General features: G+C 46.2%; 1 protein-coding gene across 3 annotated transcripts in view; it reads right to left on the bottom strand.

Moving 5' to 3' along the window:
* Window positions 1–618: 618 nt before the first annotated feature.
* The window catches only part of ipo8 (importin 8), a gene marked incomplete at its 3' end in the record, with an annotated part of 33,032 nt that continues 15,273 nt past the window's right edge, over window positions 619–18,377 (bottom strand). The window contains exons 10-25 of one of the 3 annotated variants that reach the window (XM_080492518.1): window positions 16,808–16,907; window positions 16,422–16,498; window positions 16,052–16,168; window positions 15,878–15,967; window positions 13,012–13,177; window positions 12,577–12,737; window positions 10,226–10,351; window positions 9,961–10,036; window positions 6,196–6,321; window positions 4,431–4,528; window positions 4,256–4,351; window positions 3,213–3,433; window positions 1,883–2,088; window positions 1,355–1,576; window positions 1,053–1,182; window positions 619–754 (exon numbers count right to left, since the gene is read on the bottom strand). In XM_080492518.1, coding sequence (XP_080348644.1) covers window position 754; window positions 1,053–1,182; window positions 1,355–1,576; window positions 1,883–2,088; window positions 3,213–3,433; window positions 4,256–4,351; window positions 4,431–4,528; window positions 6,196–6,321; window positions 9,961–10,036; window positions 10,226–10,351; window positions 12,577–12,737; window positions 13,012–13,177; window positions 15,878–15,967; window positions 16,052–16,168; window positions 16,422–16,498; window positions 16,808–16,907 — 2,013 coding nt within the window. Of the gene's footprint in view, window positions 755–1,048; window positions 1,183–1,354; window positions 1,577–1,882; window positions 2,089–3,212; window positions 3,434–4,255; window positions 4,352–4,430; window positions 4,529–6,195; window positions 6,322–9,960; window positions 10,037–10,225; window positions 10,352–12,576; window positions 12,738–13,011; window positions 13,178–15,877; window positions 15,968–16,051; window positions 16,169–16,421; window positions 16,499–16,807; window positions 16,908–18,377 lie in introns of those variants that run through there. The other 2 variants (XM_080492519.1, XM_080492517.1) reach the window with 2 other exon arrangements.

The following is an 18,377-nucleotide window of genomic DNA, read 5'->3' as shown; positions in this document are numbered from 1 at the left end:
TGTACACACTGCTTACAGTACGTACACACTGCTTACAGTACATACACACTGCTTACAGTACATACACACTGCTTACAGTACGCACACACCATTAACAGCACATACTTTTTACAGTATATACACACTGTTTACAGTATGTGCACTGTTTACTGCACAGACACACTGTTTACAGCACAGACACACATTGTTTACAGTACATACACACTCTTAACAGCACTTACACACCGTGTACAGCACGGACACCCTGTTTACAGTACGGACACACTGTTTTTAGTACGACACAAACTGTACAACTGTACAAAAACTACTCATTCTGATGCTCAACATTTACACACACACACACACACACACACACACACACACACACACACACACACACACACACACACACACACACACACACACACACACACACACACACACACACACACACACACACACACACACACACACACACACACACACACACACACACACACACACACACACACACACAGGCCAGCTCCTGGACTGGACCAGTGAGGTTCTGGACCCTTGTAGTCAGGGTCCTGTCAGTGCAGCAGGACTCAGACTACTGGGACCCGACCTGGACCCAAAGACATGCTGCTGCTCCATCCAGGTGGGGCGGGGCTCCAGGATTAGGTCTTGGTGGGATGTGGTCTGATCTGGACAGAGAACTCAGACTGGACTGGGTCTGACCAGGTCTCCCGGTCGGACCGGGCCTTATTTCAGCAGACTTAACTTCAGTCAGGTTCTGAAAGCAAAACAACACACACTGAAAAAATAATTGTAATTTCCACAAACACAAAAATAATTTGTTGAGATAATGTAATTTAATCTTGTGACACATTTCCATCTATTCATATTAAGTCGATTGAATCTCATTTATTCATATTATCTGAACAACACGTCATGTCAGGAACTCAATATGCTCACGTTAATCAAACAGATTTCTGATATGTAAAATGAAATGAATTTTTTTGAGTGCAGACTGAACACAGACTGAAGGAATTTGACTGACTGAACATCCAGATGTTGGCGTCTGCTCTCACCACTGGCCCTTTGCAGCTGTGCTCCTCCTTTGCTGGGAGATGCTGTAAATTTCTTGCAGCTGCTTCTTCTGGTCGTCACTGAGCGGCGCCGTCAGAGTCTGGTACCAGGCTGCATCAGAGGTCTGCAATCCTGAGAACACACACACACACACACACACACACACACACACACACACACACACACACACACACACACACACACACAGGTTAGAGAAGAGGACTTGAAATCAGGAGTTTACAGGTTCCAACATTTGGGTTAGACCTAAAGACGTTTTCTTTGTCTGGTTCTGGTTCTGACTCACTAAGCAGGGCTGAAGTGAAGAACTGGTACTCGTCCTCTCCGTTGTCGTAATCCAGTGGCGTGCTGTACTCCTCCAGCGGCGTTCCTTCAAAGCCATCGTCGTCCCAGTAGTCGTCTTCATCATCATCATCATCCTCGCCTCCCTGGACGGCTGACATGCAGGACTGCTGCTGCACAGCGTTCGGGTTCTCGCTCCCCTCGTCTTCATCACTGGGAATCTCTTCTGTGTCCAACACAAAGACACAACTGGGAATCAACATCGGTTCCGAATCAACCCGTATGGAAGGAACCCTAACCTGTACTGACAGACCCCTGAACTGTACTAATAGAACCATAAACCGCACAGACAGAACCTTAACCCACACTGACAGAATCATAAACTATACTGACAGGAACCTCACCCACACTGACAGAACCCTAAACCGTACTCACAGAACCATGAACTGTACTGACAGAACCCTCCCTAACCCGTACTGAAAGAGCCCCCCCCCACCGTGGTACTCCGGGGTCCCAGACCCAACCCCCTCACCATTGTGGTCCTCGTCCTGGCCCCCCCCCCCTGCCAGCAGGTGGGGCTTGGTGACGAGGCGGGAGGCATACAAGTGCTTGAGGCCCAGGAACAGCAGCAGGATGGAGGGGACGATCTGAGCAGCTACACCTTCCAATACCGCCGGTCGGCCAGGAAGCTCCATCAGCACGCTGAGTCCGATGATACACAGCTTACGATCATGGAGGCTGAGACACACAGACACTCAGCTGATCAACACATTCCACATTTTCTCAGGAAGGAGTAACATCTTCCATCTTCATGTCTTCATGTTGCTTCCAAACTAACCAACTGAAGACTTTCTGTGATCGGTCTGTGACTTGTCTGTCACTCATCTGTTACTCATTTGTTACTGTCTGTTATCGTTCTGTTATTCTTGTTAGTCTGTTACTGGTCTGTGACTCATCTGTTACTCATTTGTTACTGTCTGTTATCGTTCTGTTATTCTTGTTAGTCTGTTATCGGGCTGTTATTCATCTGTTACTTGTTTGTTACTGACTGTTATTGGTCTGTTATTCTTGTTAGTCTGTTACTGGTCTGCTACTCATCTGTTTTCTGGTCTTTAACTCATCTGTTACTCGTTTATCGGTCTCTTATCGTCTGTTACTCATCTGTTACTTGTTTGTTACTGTTTGTTATCGGTCTGTTAGTGATGTTTTACTCATCTTTTACTCGTTTGTTACTGTCTGTTACTGGTCTGCTACTCATCTGTTACTGGTCTTTTATTCATCTGTTAGTTGTTTGTTACTGTACGTTACTCATCTGTTACTGTTTGTTATTAGTCCGTTACTCGCTTGTGACTGTAATTCATCTGGTATTAATCTTGCCTTGGTTTGTTAATAATCTGTTATTAGTATGTTATTGTTCAGGTATTGGTCTGTTATTGATCAGTTATTTATCTGTTATTGGTCTGTTTTTTAATCTGTTACTGATCTGCTATTGGTCTGTTATTGATCTGCTATTTATCTGTTGTCGGTCTGTTATTGGGTCGAACATTTAAACAGCTACTCTAGCTTCACAATTTAAGTCCAACTGATTCAGTGAAACAAAATACAGATGTTCAGTGTCAAAGTACAGAAAAATCAGAAGAGACTGGTGGAGGGCTGAGGTGTGGACGGTTTCATTTGAATGCGTCATTATTCAAGTATTGTGGAGGATGGAGGAGTGGAGGTGGTGCGGAGGAGCGTGGAGGTGTGGAGGAGGTGTGCCTCGTTAATGAAATAATGAATGATGCGTTCAGGCATGCAGCTGATTGATGATGAGGATCAATAACGAGCTGTGGATCAATACTTCGATTGTAATGACTTCTCACCCTAAGAAGAGCTCGGTGTCGTTCATCCACTGGTTGATGAAGTGAGCTGTGATTGGCTGCGGACTGTTCTGCAGCCGCATATTGTCCAGTGTGTGCAGCAGCAGTGGCGGGTTGTAGTAGAGAGCAGCGACGTTCACCTGTAGGCACATGATCCTCAACTCGCTGGACTTCACCCCTCGCACCAACCGCTCCAACACCACCTCCACGAACAGGGGGATGCACTGCAAGACACAGAAGGTGGAGCAGTTAGCATGAAAGGGTTGAGCTGTCGGCAAGTCAGGGTGGAGGAGGACCTGTCAGAAGGACTTCACCCTTCGGACTGTCCTTGCTGTGTAGTTTGCATGTTCTCCTGAGGCTGTATCATCAGGTTTCCTTCTATACTCCTCATGGGAACTGGCATGTGTGTCCCTGTGCAGTGTGTCTCCTCCTCCACCTGCTGCCTGCTCCTCCACAACCACCCACTCCCCCACTACCACCTGCTGCCTGCTCTTCCTCCACCTGTTGCCTGTTCCTCCACCAACAGCTGCAACCTGCTCCTCCACCACCACCTGCTGCCTGCTCCTCCACTACCACCTGCTGCCTACTCCTCCACCTCCACCTGCTGCCTGCTCCTCCACCAACACCTGCTGCCTACTCCTCCACCTCCACCTGCTGCCTGTTCCTCCACCAACACCTGCTGCCTACTCCTCCACCTCCACCTGCTGCCTGTTCCTCCACCAACACCTGCAACCTGCTTCTCCACCACCCACCTGCAACCCGCTCCCCCACCCCCACCTGCTGCCTGCTCCTCCACCAACACCCGCTCCTCCATTTCCACCACCACCCACATCTCCACAAATACCTGCTCACCCAGAATGAAAACACTCCAGCATGTGTGTTTCTACTGTGGTAATTGCACGAAAACTGGCCGATAGACCTCTGACTGTGCTAAATGTATGATAAATGTATGATAACCGCACGATTGCCTCCTGACAGTGTTAACTGTACGATAACGGTGCAATACTGGTACAATAGATCTCTGACAGGACGCAGCTGCTCCTAACCTGGTCGATGCCGCGACCCCGACACTGCAGGATGATGACCTCCAGCAGCTTGGCAGCGTGACACTCTGCATCCTCTCCTGCGTCGATGCTCAGCACCTTGAACAGATGAAAAGAAACGTGACACAGACACACACACACATCATTGTGACCTAGGGCAGCAGGTGAACAGACTGACCTTCTTGCACATGCTGTAGATGACCTCTAGGTGCTTGGGGTTAGACAAAAGCATGTCTGTGTCCACAGTAACGTAGTTGTGCAAGAGAGGCATCATGTCTGTGAAGGAAACATCATGAGGGGTTGACGTTGTGTTGAGAAGTTAGTTCTGAGCAGAGAAGACTAAAAGTCCAGTGTGAACGGGTCAGGCTTCCATCATCACCATAACTCTTTTCTTTGCTCTAAATGACTGTTTCTCAGTCTGGAGTTGAGTTGAGTTTGCTTTTAATGTTGGTGACATGTAGGTGATGTATCCATGAGCATTGGAGCCACGTGAGCGATGGAACTGTTGGAAAAGGGTCTCAAGACAGCAAGATACGTTTTACAATTTATTCAGCAAAGAAAGTAAAGATAGCCATATGCAATGCGCAGCGCTGGACCTGAACATGTCTCACGCAGGAGTACAAGCAGAGTGTCCAACTTCCGTGGTTCGACATTTTTCTTCTGGGTGTGGGCCACAACCTGACAATAGGTTGGGCTTCAGCGCGATTGGTCAATTGTGTCACAGCGTCTGTTGCCAACTGAAATCAGACGTCTTTAATCAATGGGTGTCATGAAAACTGTAAGTGTGTATGTTGTTATCCGGAGGAGCTGAGTTCTATCTCTTTTGCGCTGCCATCATACGTCAGGCTGATAGCAGAACAACCTTATCCTGGAATGAACGGTCAGAATGTCCAGGTTAGAATGAACTGTCAGATTTTCAGCATACATTTCAACTGTGATCATACTATTGCTAATGTAATATCCTTCAGAACCATGCGAGGGATGGAACAATGTGAGAGATGGAACAATGTGAGAGATGGAACCATGTGAGACACCGAACCCTGTGAGAGCTGGAACTACATGAAAGATGGAACAATGTGAGATCAATCTGAGAGATGGAACCATGGGAGAGATGGAACAATGTGAGAGATGGAACCATGTGAGAGATGGAACCATGTGAGAGATGGAACCATGTGAGAAATGGAACTACATGAAAGATGGAACAATGTGAGAGCAATGGGAGAGATGGAACCACGGGAGAGATGGAACAATGTGAGAGCAATGTGGGAGATAGAACCCTGTGAGAGATGGAACCATGTGAGAAATGGAACCATGTGAGAAATGGAACTACATGAAAGATTGAATCACATGAGAGATGGAACCATGTGAGAGATGGAACCAAGAGAGGCATGGAACCATGTGCGAGATGGAACCATGTGAGGGATGGAACCATGTGAGGGATGGAACCGTGTGAGAAATGGAACCATGTGAGGGATGGAACCGTGTGAGAAATGGAACCATGGGAGCAATAGAACCCTGTGAGAGATGGAACCCTGTGAGAGATGGAACCATGTGAGCAATAGAACCCTGTGAGAGATGGAACCATGTGAGGGATGGAACCATGTGAGAAATGGAACCATGTGAGCAATAGAACCCTGTGAGAGATGGAACCATGTGAGGGATGGAACCACGTGATCGATGGAACCATGGGAGCAATAGAACCCTGTGAGAGATGGAACCATGTGAGGGATGGAACCACGTGAGGGATGGAACCATGGGAGCAATAGAACCCTGTGAGAGATGGAACCATGTGAGGGATGGAACCACGTGAGGGATGGAACCATGTGAGGGATGGAACCATGTGAGGGATGGCACCTCATGAGGGATGGAACCATGGGAGCAATAGAACCCTGTGAGGGATGGCACCTCATGAGGGATGGAACCATGGCCTCTGTGCAGTGTACCTGTGAAGTAGTCGAAGCAGTCATGCTGAAACACCTCGTAGAGGACACCCAGCAGCTGCCACATCTGGGGTGAGATGGTCTGACAGGTAAGGCCGAATGCCAGCGACAGGATCTCCTCGTAGAACTCTGCAGCAGATGGAGGACACAGGTTAGTAGTGTCCAGCAGAGGGAGGAGGACATACGTTAACAGTCTCCAGCCGACAGTCACTTTGAAACAAGGCAACCTTGTAAATGCAGCCACTGCTCTGGGGCTGATAGAAGGAAGACATTTCAAACTGATGGGACTGTGAGCCAAGAGGAACTGTGAGTTTGGATTTAAAACATCAAATTATGTTTTTTTCTTGCAACAAATCACAATACAATTGTGTAATTTGGGATAATCAATGGATCTCTGGTGGGGATACATTTTGTTAACATTTAACCATCCAGAGTGCAGTGGGGGAGCTGATGGGGTCAAGGGTCACGTTCAGAGACCCACAGTAGTGACGCGTCGACTGTGGGATTCCACCACTAGAACCCCCAGGTCTCCACCGGACAAACTGAAACACAAACCAATGAAGCAAATACCGCTGAACTAATTGACTGCAGTCCGGGAAAATCAAGACTAGCAAAATCACTAACAGCACCGTGCACAGTAAGTGATGGACTGAAACAATGGATCAATAATCAATAACCCACTGTGCACAGTAAGTGATGGACTGAAACAATGGATCAATAATCAATAACCCACTGTGCACAGTAAGTGATGGACTGAAACAATGGATCAATAATCAATAACCCACTGTGCACAGTAAGTGATGGACTGAAACAATGGATCAATATTCAATAACCCACCGTGCACAGTAAGTGATGGACTGAAACAATGGATCAATAATCAATAACCCACCGTGCACAGTAAGTGATGGACTGAAACAATGGATCAATAATCAATAACCCACCGTGCACAGTAAGTGATGGACTGAAACAATGGATCAATAATCAATAACCCACCGTGCACAGTAAGTGATGGACTGAAACAATGGATCAATAATCAATAACCCACCGTGCACAGTAAGTGATGGACTGAAACAATGGATCAATAATCAATAACCCACTGTGCACAGTAAGTGATGGACTGAAACAATGGATCAATAATCAATAACCCACTGTGCACAGTAAGTGATGGACTGAAACAATGGATCAATAATCAATAACCCACTGTGCACAGTAAGTGATGGACTGAAACAATGGATCAATAATCAATAACCCACCGTGCACAGTAAGTGATGGACTGAAACAATGGATCAATAATCAATAACCCACCGTGCACAGTAAGTGATGGACTGAAACAATGGATCAATAATCAATAACCCACCGTGCACAGTAAGTGATGGACTGAAACAATGGATCAATAATCAATAACCCACTGTGCACAGTAAGTGATGGACTGAAACAATGGATCAATAATCAATAACCCACTGTGCACAGTAAGTGATGGACTGAAACAATGGATCAATAATCAATAACCCACTGTGCACAGTAAGTGATGGACTGAAACAATGGATCAATAATCAATAACCCACCGTGCACAGTAAGTGATGGACTGAAACAATGGATCAATAATCAATAACCCACCGTGCACAGTAAGTGATGGAGACAAAATGAAGAGCTTTCAGCATTTGGGGGAAGGAAAGGCTTAAGATCAGTGTAATGACACAAACTAATGCAGATAAAAGTGCCGAGGTATCTCTCCCCGCAGGAGGTGAATAAAGTAACTGACACTATGTAATGTAGATAAAAGTACAGAGTGAATGCAAAATTTTGGGATTTGCCTGGACACAGTACTTCATTATTCGTGACATTAAAATCATTACATGCGAGTCTCAGGCCCTGTTTACACGACAACGTCTCACGTGACAACACCTAATCCGCAAAAGAAATGGGGGCGTTTCCACTGCAGCAGAGGACACAGAGACAACGGTGTAGTTAGTATGCCGGGCCACTGGAGGGCGCTGTTGCTTGATTTTGTAATGAAACTACACAGATGTGTGTGCAGAGAACAAAACACTTTAAAGGTGAAGAAAATGGAGAGAACCTGACATCCATATGGACTGATGACACATCGGATGTTATCAGGGAGAGTCTCAACTATTAAACTGCTGGTCTGGAAGATAAAACTAGAATATAGACCGTGAGTTGTTCCACTACGCTGCCGCCATAATTTGTTTACAACTGAATGAGCAGGAGGGAGGGGGAGAGATATGCTGGGCAGTAACAGGCTCTGGAGCCTCCATCAGTCTCTGCAGGAGGGATTTGCGCCATGAAAGAATCTTTCCACCTTGGGAGCCGGATTAAAAACTTTGCGGATACAGTGCATCCGCAAACTGGTGCCGTATAAACGGACCCCCCAAAAGTGAAGAAAGTTTTGCGGATACACTAATTCGTTGTCGTGTAAACGGGGCCTCAGCCGCGTCCTGCCAGGTGTCACCCCCACGGAGGCTGTGCAGCCTCCGAGCCCTCAGGCATACTGACACCTCCCAGGAAACACAATGAGCTCACTAACTTGGTCAAAGGTCACAGGGTCGGCCACACCAGGTGCTCCCGTCTCCTCATCTTGCTCCGTGGACTACGAAGCAGCAGGAGGCGCCCAGCTCCACAGCCCAGGACTGCTAAAGGCAGGGGTGTCAAACTCAGGTCCCGGAGGGCCAAGCCCTGGATGTTTTTCATGGCTCCCTTTTTTAACAGACCTGAATGTCATGGTGGTCCACCACCAAGTCCAGCAGTAAACCTGACAGCGAGCTGGTCACTGCAATCAGTCGTGTGGAAGGAAGGAGATATGGGAAACATGCAGGGCTCGGGCCCTCCAGGACCTGAGTTTGAGACCCCGGGCTCAAGGCCAACACAGAGGCAGCCTGAACCCTGGAAGGGCTCACATCCTGGAGCTCCACCACAACCAGAGCCAGCACTCAGCATCGTGCCTCATCAGGAGAGAAGAACAGACCCTGTGTTCCCCCAGAAGCCAACTCTGGCAGACCACAGCTCACAGAAGTCTTTCTACTTTATTTCCCCAGCAAGCAGAATCTCAAAGCCCCTGCTGAGAGCATGCAGAACAAAGCTTCTCAAATCTCAAGAGACGAGCTCCTGGATCTGCACGGGACCACCAGGATGCTGCAAAGACTGCTACTGAACCACGACTCAGCATGTCCAGAGTTAGTGCGGAGGGGCGAACTGTAAACCCAAGGCTCCTCCGAGCGAGACGACAACCAGCTCCTTCTTCGAAGGCACTGAGGACGTGGTAACTAACTACTGGTAACTAACTAGACTGATATCATTTCCTGTTTAACAGGTGGTGCCACAGCTTTATCTGATGCATATCAGATTCCATTTCTATAAAAAAGTATTCAAAACTATCCTTGATCATCATTAATCAACCAACCAGTGTCACCATTCGTGTTCCCAATAAAAAGAACAAGCAATGGTCTCCTTTTGTGCAAGATAATCCAACAGTTGGTGACCTCAGCCGACAGCCAGTGGTTTATATTCAGACACTGGAAGTCTCCTGTGTGTCCAAAGGTGTAATCCAATAAGTGGAGAACGTTAGGAACAATTATGGTATTCGACAAAAAAAGATGAGGGTGTTATCACTGTACTTTCACATTCATGCTACAGTACATGTTCTGACAGCGCTACGTGATTGAATTCATGTGGATCCTTCAGATGCAGTTTGGGTGACCTTCAGAGTCACAGCTCTGTCCCTGGATGTAACCCTGCCCCCTGCACACACACCTGCCATACCTATGATGGGCTTCTGTAAGACCAGGCCGATCACCTGCAAGCAGATCCCCTCCAGCTGCTGAGTGATCTGAGAGGAGGAGAACACAGAGGTCATGTTCTACACAGGTCTGACTTCCATCGTGTGTGTGTGTGTGTGTGTGTGTGTGTGTGTGTGTGTGTGTGTGTGTGTGTGTGTGTGTGTGTGTGTGTGTGTGTGTGTGTGTGTGTGTGTGTGTGTGTGTGTGTGTGTGTGTGTGTGTGTGTGTGTGTGTGTCACCTCCTTGTGGTCCTCCATGACAGTGAGGATGGTGTCGATAGTGCTGAGAATACCCAGGGCCATGACCGTCTTGTCCTCGTTCTCCTCGTACTCTTCGCTCTGAAGAACTCGAGTGAAAATTTCTGCCTGAAGCACAGATTAAGATTGAAGAGAATAAGCCTCTGGCTTAGAGGGTAGCCCTGAAGCTAGCTCCGAAGGTAGCCCTGAAGCTAGCTCCGAAGGTAGCCCTGAAGCTAGGTCGGAGGCTAGCCCTGAAGCTAGCTCCGAAGGTAGCCCTGAAGCTAGCTCCGAAGGTAGCCCTGAAGCTAGGTCGGAGGCTAGCCCTGAAGCTAGCTCCGAAGGTAGCCCTGAAGCTAGGTCGGAGGCTAGCCCTGAAGCTAGCTCGGAGGCTAGCCCTGAAGCTAGGTCCAAGGGTAGCCCTGAAGCTAGCTCCGAAGGTAGCCCTGAAGCTAGCGCTGAAGGTAGCCCTGAAGCTAGCTCCGAGGCTAGCCCTGAAGCTAGCTCGGAGGCTAGCCCTGAAGCTAGGTCCGAGGGTAGCCCTGAAGCTAGCTCCGAAGGTAGCCCTGAAGCTAGGTCGGAGGCTAGCCCTGAAGCTAGCTCCGAAGGTAGCCCTGAAGCTAGCTCCGAAGGTAGCCCTGAAGCTAGCTCCGAGGCTAGCCCTGAAGCTAGCTCGGAGGCTAGCCCTGAAGCTAGGTCCGAGGGTAGCCCTGAAGCTAGGTCGGAGGCTAGCCCTGAAGCTAGCTCCGAAGGTAGCCCTGAAGCTAGCTCCGAAGGTAGCCCTGAAGCTAGCTCCGAGGCTAGCCCTGAAGCTAGGTCCGAGGGTAGCACTTACACGAGCTCTTAGGCTAGCTATGAGGGTAGCCCTTAAGCTTATGGAAGCTAATGTGGCTCAAAAATCAATTTGAAATGTATTAACAGAAATGCTTTTTCATTTTCAGATTAAACTGCATTACCTGACTTATAAATAAAAATTAATAATCAATCATCCAAACTGCATTTTAATTTTCTTTGACAAGGCTGCTTATTCTGTGACTTAATGAAAAAGAAAAAGAAAAAGAAAATGATGATTAAGATTTAATGTTCAAACGACACTCCAGCAAATAGTGGCCAAAATGAATTTTGAACTGTCAAATATGAAAATTAAAATGCATTAGCAAAAATACTTTTTCCTTTCAAGGATATGGCTGCATTATCTGACTCATAAATTAAATTAATAATAGTTCATTCAAGCCGCATTTTCATTTCCTTATTCAGGTTGAACATGTTATGGCAGAACTCAAAAGAAAACCTAAAGAGAGAATTGCTTTTTCATTTTCATGTCCGACCTGCAAAAAATGGATCAAAATTCAATTTGACTTAGCATTTCCAAGTGGCGCTGGACAGTGACGTCAGAGGCTCTACTGCTTCTGACTGTGCTGCGCATCTAATACGCCAGGGGGCGCTGTGCATATTTGAGCTTGTGCAAGAGAAGAGACATGAGGGGCAAAGCAGCTCATTAGATGTTACTGAATGACTAGAGGAGTCTACTTCTAAACTTCTATGTGGTCTGTCTTCTTCTGCGTTTTTGTTGTGTTTGGTGAGTCACAGCGCCCCTAAAGGCCTGGCCTGTGTACGACATGACCTGAAGCTTCGTGTTGAGCCGTGTTCATAGTGAGGTGTGGACAGAAGTTTTTTGGGAGAAGGCCAGGGAGGACAAAGATAGTTTTTTCGTCGTGTGGATGTACCACCAGTTTACAACAACTAAAGAAAAAGCCTTAAATAAAAAAAAAAAAAGCTTTAAAATAAAGATTTTAAAATAAAGGATAAGACCCACAGGGGAGCGATATGGTGAAAAAAATAACCCAGAAGGTTACACTAGTTTGAAGGGAGAGGGGATATTCTGAATAAGTTTTAGAGAGAACTACGTTCAGACTACTTTTGTCAAACAGGTTTTACCACTTTGATGTGGAATTAAGTGTTTATAATTCACAATGAAATGTAAATGTTTAGTGACCTTCAGGTCCAACCTCTCATACTGCTTTAAGTTCAATTGAAATTTAATTTACAAAGAAGTTACATTGTAGCCTAAGAGCATTTATGTTAAAGTCATTCTGAGAAGAATTGTGATTCAATAAGTGAGTTTTACAATAATTTCTAGCTAAACAAAGCTTCTGCCAATTGTACTTTTAGCTTCAGACATCTTAGTTGCTCCACAAATAGACTATTGAGTATATTTGCAATAGCAACGCAAGTATCGGATCGGGAAAGTATCGGTATGGGCCGATACTCAATTCTGAAAAATCGGATCGGTATCGGGGGCAAAAAAGTGTGATCGGGACGTCCCTAGATAAAAGTATGTGCAAGGTTCCTACCAGGTTCTGCGTCATGTCCACAGCAATGGCTGCCACTTCCTGGTTGTATTCGCAGATCATCTTTTGAATGACGTTGGTGAGGTCATCATTTTCAGTCTCTTTGACAACATGAAGCAGCTCCTGCATGATGGGCCGAATGTACGGCCTGACGTAGAGCTTGGCTGAACACAAACACACACACAAACAGAGCCATTTGAGACTGTGCAATCTGACAGCAGGACTGAAGGAAGAGGGTCACATTCTGCTTCTATTTCATCACACATTTGTTTTTGATTGAACAAATCAAGACATTGAGAAGACATCCACTGAGGTCTTGCTATGATCCAATGAGTAGTTTGAGTTGTTTCCACAGAAGAAGAGTAAAAACAACAATTGGCAGCAGATCAGTCACCAGTAGAACCAACCAGCTCCCCCATCTGGTGAAATGCCACCCACCTTGTTCCTGGTTGCTGACCAGTGTCTGCAGAGCGATGGCAGCCTCCACTTTGACGGGCATCTCTTTGTCATCAATCAGATCCTGTCTCACCAGCTCCACAGCGTTCCTCAACACCAGGTCGTCATGGAAACGCAGCGGGCTGAAACAGTGCAGCACCCAGCAGGACTGCCAAGTCCACAAGAGAAACAGAAGCTTAGCACAGTGCTCATTGCCACTTATAACGCTGCAGAGTAACCACAGACTCCATAGCACAGTCTGCTTGTCTGGCGGTAGTCCGCTTGTATTGGGGTAGTCTACTTGTATCGGGGTAGTCTGCTGTATCGGGGTAGTCTGCTGTATCGGGGTAGTCTGCTTGTATCGGTGTAGTCCGCTTGTATCGAGGTAGTCGGCTTATATCGGTGTATTTTGCTTATATCGGTGTATTCTGGTTGTATCAAGGCAGTTGGCTTGTATCAAGGTAGTCTGCTTGTATTAGTGTAGTCTGCTGTATCGGAGAAGTCTGCTTGTATCAGTGTAGTCCGCTTGTATCGGGGTAGTCTGCGTGTATTGATGTAGGCTGCTTGTATCAAGGTAGTCGGCTTGTATCGGGGTAGTCTGCTTGTATCGGGGTAGTCCGCTTGTATCGGGGTAGTCTGCTGTATCGGGGTAGTCTGCTGTATTGGGGTAGTCTGCTTGTATCGAGGTAGTCCGCTTGTATCGAGGTAGTCGGCTTATATCGGTGTATTTTGCTTATATCGGTGTATTCTGGTTGTATCAAGGCAGTTGGCTTGTATCAAGGTAGTCTGCTTGTATTAGTGTAGTCTGCTGTATCGGAGAAGTCTGCTTGTATCAGTGTAGTCCGCTTGTATCGGGGTAGTCTGCGTGTATTGATGTAGGCTGCTTGTATCAAGGTAGTCGGCTTGTATCGGGGTAGTCTGCTTGTATCGGGGTAGTCCGCTTGTATCGGGGTAGTCCGCTTGTATCGATGTAGTCCGCGTGTATCGGTGTAGTCTGCTTGTATCGATGTAGTCCGCGTGTATCGGTGTAGTCTGCTTATATCGAAGTCGTCTACTTGTATTGGTGTAGTCTGCTTGTATCGAGGTAGTTGGCTTGTATCGAGGTAGTTGGCTTGTATCGAGGTAGTTGGCTTGTATCGAGGTAGTCTGCTTATATCGAAGTCGTCTACTTGTATTGGTGTAGTCTGCTTGTATCGAGGTAGTCGGCTTGTATCGAGGTAGTCCGCTTGTATCGGGGTAGTCCGCTTGTATCGGGGTAGTCCGCTTCTATCGATGTAGTCCGCGTGTATCGGTGTAGTCTGCTTGTATCGATGTAGTCCGCGTGTATCGGTGTAGTCTGCTTATATCGAAGTCGTCTACTTGTATTGGTGTAGTCTGCTTGTATCGAGGTAGTTGGCTTGTATCGAGGTAGTTGGCTTGTATCGAGGTAGTCTGCTTATATCGAAGTCGTCTACTTGTATTGGTGTAGTCTGCTTGTATCGAGGTAGTCGGCTTGTATCGAGGTAGTCGGCTTGTATCGAGGTAGTCGGCTTATTTTGGGGTTATTTGCTTGTATCGAGGTAGTACTTGTTCCGGGCTAAACCACAGTAGCGAGTTAAATAACTTCCCACCTGGCCATTCCCCCTGCTCTTTGGAAGGTATAAAGTTATAAATCTAACTCTGGTTTTTACCCTGTAAAAAATATCTGGAAATACTCTTGTTCAATTAAGAAAATAACTTTGAGGGAATTTCTGCAGGGGTGTGTGAACCAGAAGACATATCAAGTGAGAAAATTCTTTCATACAGAATCTATTCTGCGAGTAAGAATCAGGGAAGAAACTGAATTTCATCTGTGTATGTCTTCTTTAATTTTCTTGAAGGGCATAAGTTATCTCTGCCAGTGTTTGAATTCTTTTGGTAAGTTTATTATAAAATACTTGAATTAATTCTCATCCCAATTGATATATATTTCTATTATGAGTTGCTTTGTGGGTTGATCTTTGATGTTTTTACTACATCATGTCGAGCATGTAACTTCGTGACTCTATGGGCCCCACAGCTCGTTAGCATGTCGGAGGGCGGACCTACGTGATGCACTTGAACGCATCACTAAAAGCTTTCAGCTCCTACAGTTAAAAGCAGACCATCAGACGCACTTTCTCTTTTATTACTGAAACAGTTCAGCGAAATGTATTTCTGAAAACTTTGGAAGCGAGAAATAAGCTGTGCCGTTATAAAGTTAAAACGCTGCTTCACAGATATGTGCCTGCTGTGAGAGGGCGTGGCCTATGAGTTCGACAGCTTCTTCACAGAGTAGGAAGTCTCCTGCTGAAAAAGCATTTTCATTGGCAGCTGGCTGACGTCACAGTCCGACTTTTCTTCTTGTTCTTATAGGTTCTTATGGGAGTATGCAGGAGCCTTAATAAGTTCAATTAGTCTCTCTCCATTTCACTCTCCGGACCGTAAATACCGCAAATGTTTGACTCCGCCCACATTCGGCCTCAAACGCGTAAAAATGCCTTAAACATTTGACTCCGCCCACATTCCTAAACGTTTGCCCGGACGTTTGCTCTGCTCTGCAGTCTGGGGTTATTGATTCATTTGGGGAGTGAATTAGGAGGAGTAATGAAGTAGACAGAGACGTGGTCAGCGTATAGCGCTCCCTTGTGGTCTTCTCCATTAATGCAGACGCCTGTAAACATGTGAGTGTCTCATCCACTGCGCGAACAACTTTATATAGAACTTGGACAGCAGTAGTGAAATCATCCCTCCCGTGTCGAGGCCACGTTCCAGATTGTTATGTCTCAGAGGGATACAGTAAATTTTTTCAGGCCGATGGTTTACTGTATAACGTTCACATCACTCTGGTCAGACTGTTCAGGTGACTCACCCTTGCTCGCAGGTAACCCATGGGTGAGTTCAACAGAGGGAAGACGTAGTTTTGCAGCATCAACTCCATCTGTTCTCTGTACGCCCGCTTCTGCAGCATCAAATACAGACCAGCATATCATACGACTTCTTTATATGTTCCAGAAAATCCCCAATGATGCAAAGCCAGAGATACCTTCAGCAGGAGTTCAGCCATTGCTCCAATGCAGTGCAGCGCTCCATCTGTCCTGCGGGGGTCAGCAGATGGGTTCATCAAGATCTGGTGGCAGAACTCCATCATCTGAGGAAGAACCTGCCAAAGAGCAAAGTCATACCACCCAGTCTCCAATTTCAAACGTCATTCAAAAACTAGCCGAAATGTAGAAAGTTGAAAAAAATAAATAAATAAATAATCTGAGTTTGGCTTGCGGGCAGACCGAACGCCGAGCAGAGGACGTTACAGCACACAAGACATTACAGCGATGGATTCTATTTTTGATTGATGGCAGCCATGGTCATCAACAACTAAATGGATTGACGCTGCGTGTAAAGACTCTCGTCCTCACCTCCTTCCTCTTACGGGCGGCTTTACACAGCAGACTCTGAGCAGCGGTGACCGGGAGCGCGTGGTCATCGTAGAGGTCTACGAAGTAGAACAGACGAGATCAGGTGGTTTTAAGGTGGTACGGCTGAAAGCTAAGTCTCCAATGTAGAAAACACACAGAAACACTCAGAAAATAGGGGGAACACCCTTCCTGTACCTTCAGTGCAATGGAGGAGAAAGTTCGGAGTAAAAATTCAAGAATAGAAGGAAAAGGAGCTCTAAGAACTCTCTTCTCTGTGTGACCATCTAACCACAAATTGTAAAGGGTTTTTAAGGTACATAATAGGAGAAAGAACTGAACCAGTTGAGTCAGGCCAGGTCATTCACGAAGGTTGATTGAACACTCACTGAATTTCATGCGGATGTACTCATACGGGTCTTCCTGCCACAGCTTCTCATCCTCATCTTTGTAGCACATGAGAGGAAAGATGACCTCCTGGCATATGGCCTGAGAGAGACAAAGAGTGAAATGAGCTGATGACAAGAACTCTTTCTGTTTGGACTTTGACTAACTGGATTACAACATTGTTAATCCATTTCAGTGTTCAAACCTTTTCAGTCTTTTATTGATAAGACTTCACGACTGCTGTACGTCTTCATGACGATAGTGTCTAAGCACTCTGCACTGTCGTATGAACACACTCACAACTGAAGTTTGGACTGTGGTACAATTCTCTTGGTGCTCAGAAAATGTCTGACATGGAGATTCTCAAGGCTTTCACCTTCTGTGTTTGATCCACTTACAAATCACATATCAGACTTGAATAAAAAACACACCACCACACTGGTTCCTCTGTTCAGCTGACCTCAGGGTTCAGACTGCGGCTTTCACACTACCAAAAATAGACTTTCAGGGTTCCTTTTCACTGGAAAAAAAAAAAAGGGATTTCAAGGACCATTTAGCAACAAACCCTTAGTTCAACTGAATTCCTTTGATTCCACCACAAACTGCTCAAACTGGGTCACAGTAACCTTGATGGAAGAGCTTCCGTTCATCTGGATGCATTTGTTGCAATGACCTACAAGTGAAGTGAAGTCAAGTCCTTTATTCGTCACACACAACAATTATAAGTAGTATAATGTGCAGTGGAATACTTTAAGTACATGTTCCACACTGAAACAACAGTTTTTATAGAAGAATAAAAATTTTAATTTAGAACACACAACGAAAATATCACACTAAATGATACCATTAATAATAAAAAGATTAAAGCACATGAAAGAGAAGAGATAAATAGATAAATAAAGGTAGACCTGTGTCAAAAGTGCAAGTACACAGTATATACAAGGCAAATTGCCAGGTCTATTTTCTTCGGATCAGCAGGTGGACAGCCTGATGGAAGAAACTCTTCCTCATTTTCTCGGTGTTTGCCTTCAGACAGCAGTAACCCCACCCTGCTGGCAGCAGACAGAACAGTCTGTGGCTGAGGGGGGGGTCGCTCAGAATCTCCCTGGCCTTTAAACTTCATCGTTTGTTGCATATGTCCTGCAGGTTGGGAGGTAGTTCTGACTCTGATGGTGCTCCTGGGGAGGGTGGTTCTGATGGTGGTCATGGGGAGGGTGGTTCTGGTTCTGATGGTGCTCCTGGGGAGAGTGGTTCTGTTCACAATCAGCTCCTTGGTCGTGGGTTACCCATCTCTATTTCACTCATTTCAAAATACTCCCAAAAGCTAAAGTCTGGACTTCAGCAATCAAAGCAGGTCAGGCACTGGACCAACCAATCGGAGGAGTTACTCCAGGAAGCTCTGCACTAGTTTACAACTGTTGTGACCAGCTTTGTTTACACATTGATAGAAGAGATCGTACCCACAAAGACAATAAAGGTATTTCAGAATCAGAAGCCATGGGTGGACAGATCAGTAAGAGCCGCTTTTAACGCTTGGACAGCCGCTTACAATCAGGGCTGTGACACGGGCGA

The sequence above is a fragment of the Lipophrys pholis genome (genome assembly GCF_963383615.2).
Source record: "Lipophrys pholis genome assembly, chromosome: 22".
NCBI lineage: Eukaryota > Metazoa > Chordata > Actinopteri > Blenniiformes > Blenniidae > Lipophrys > Lipophrys pholis.
This window is presented reverse-complemented; position numbering and strand designations above follow the sequence as displayed.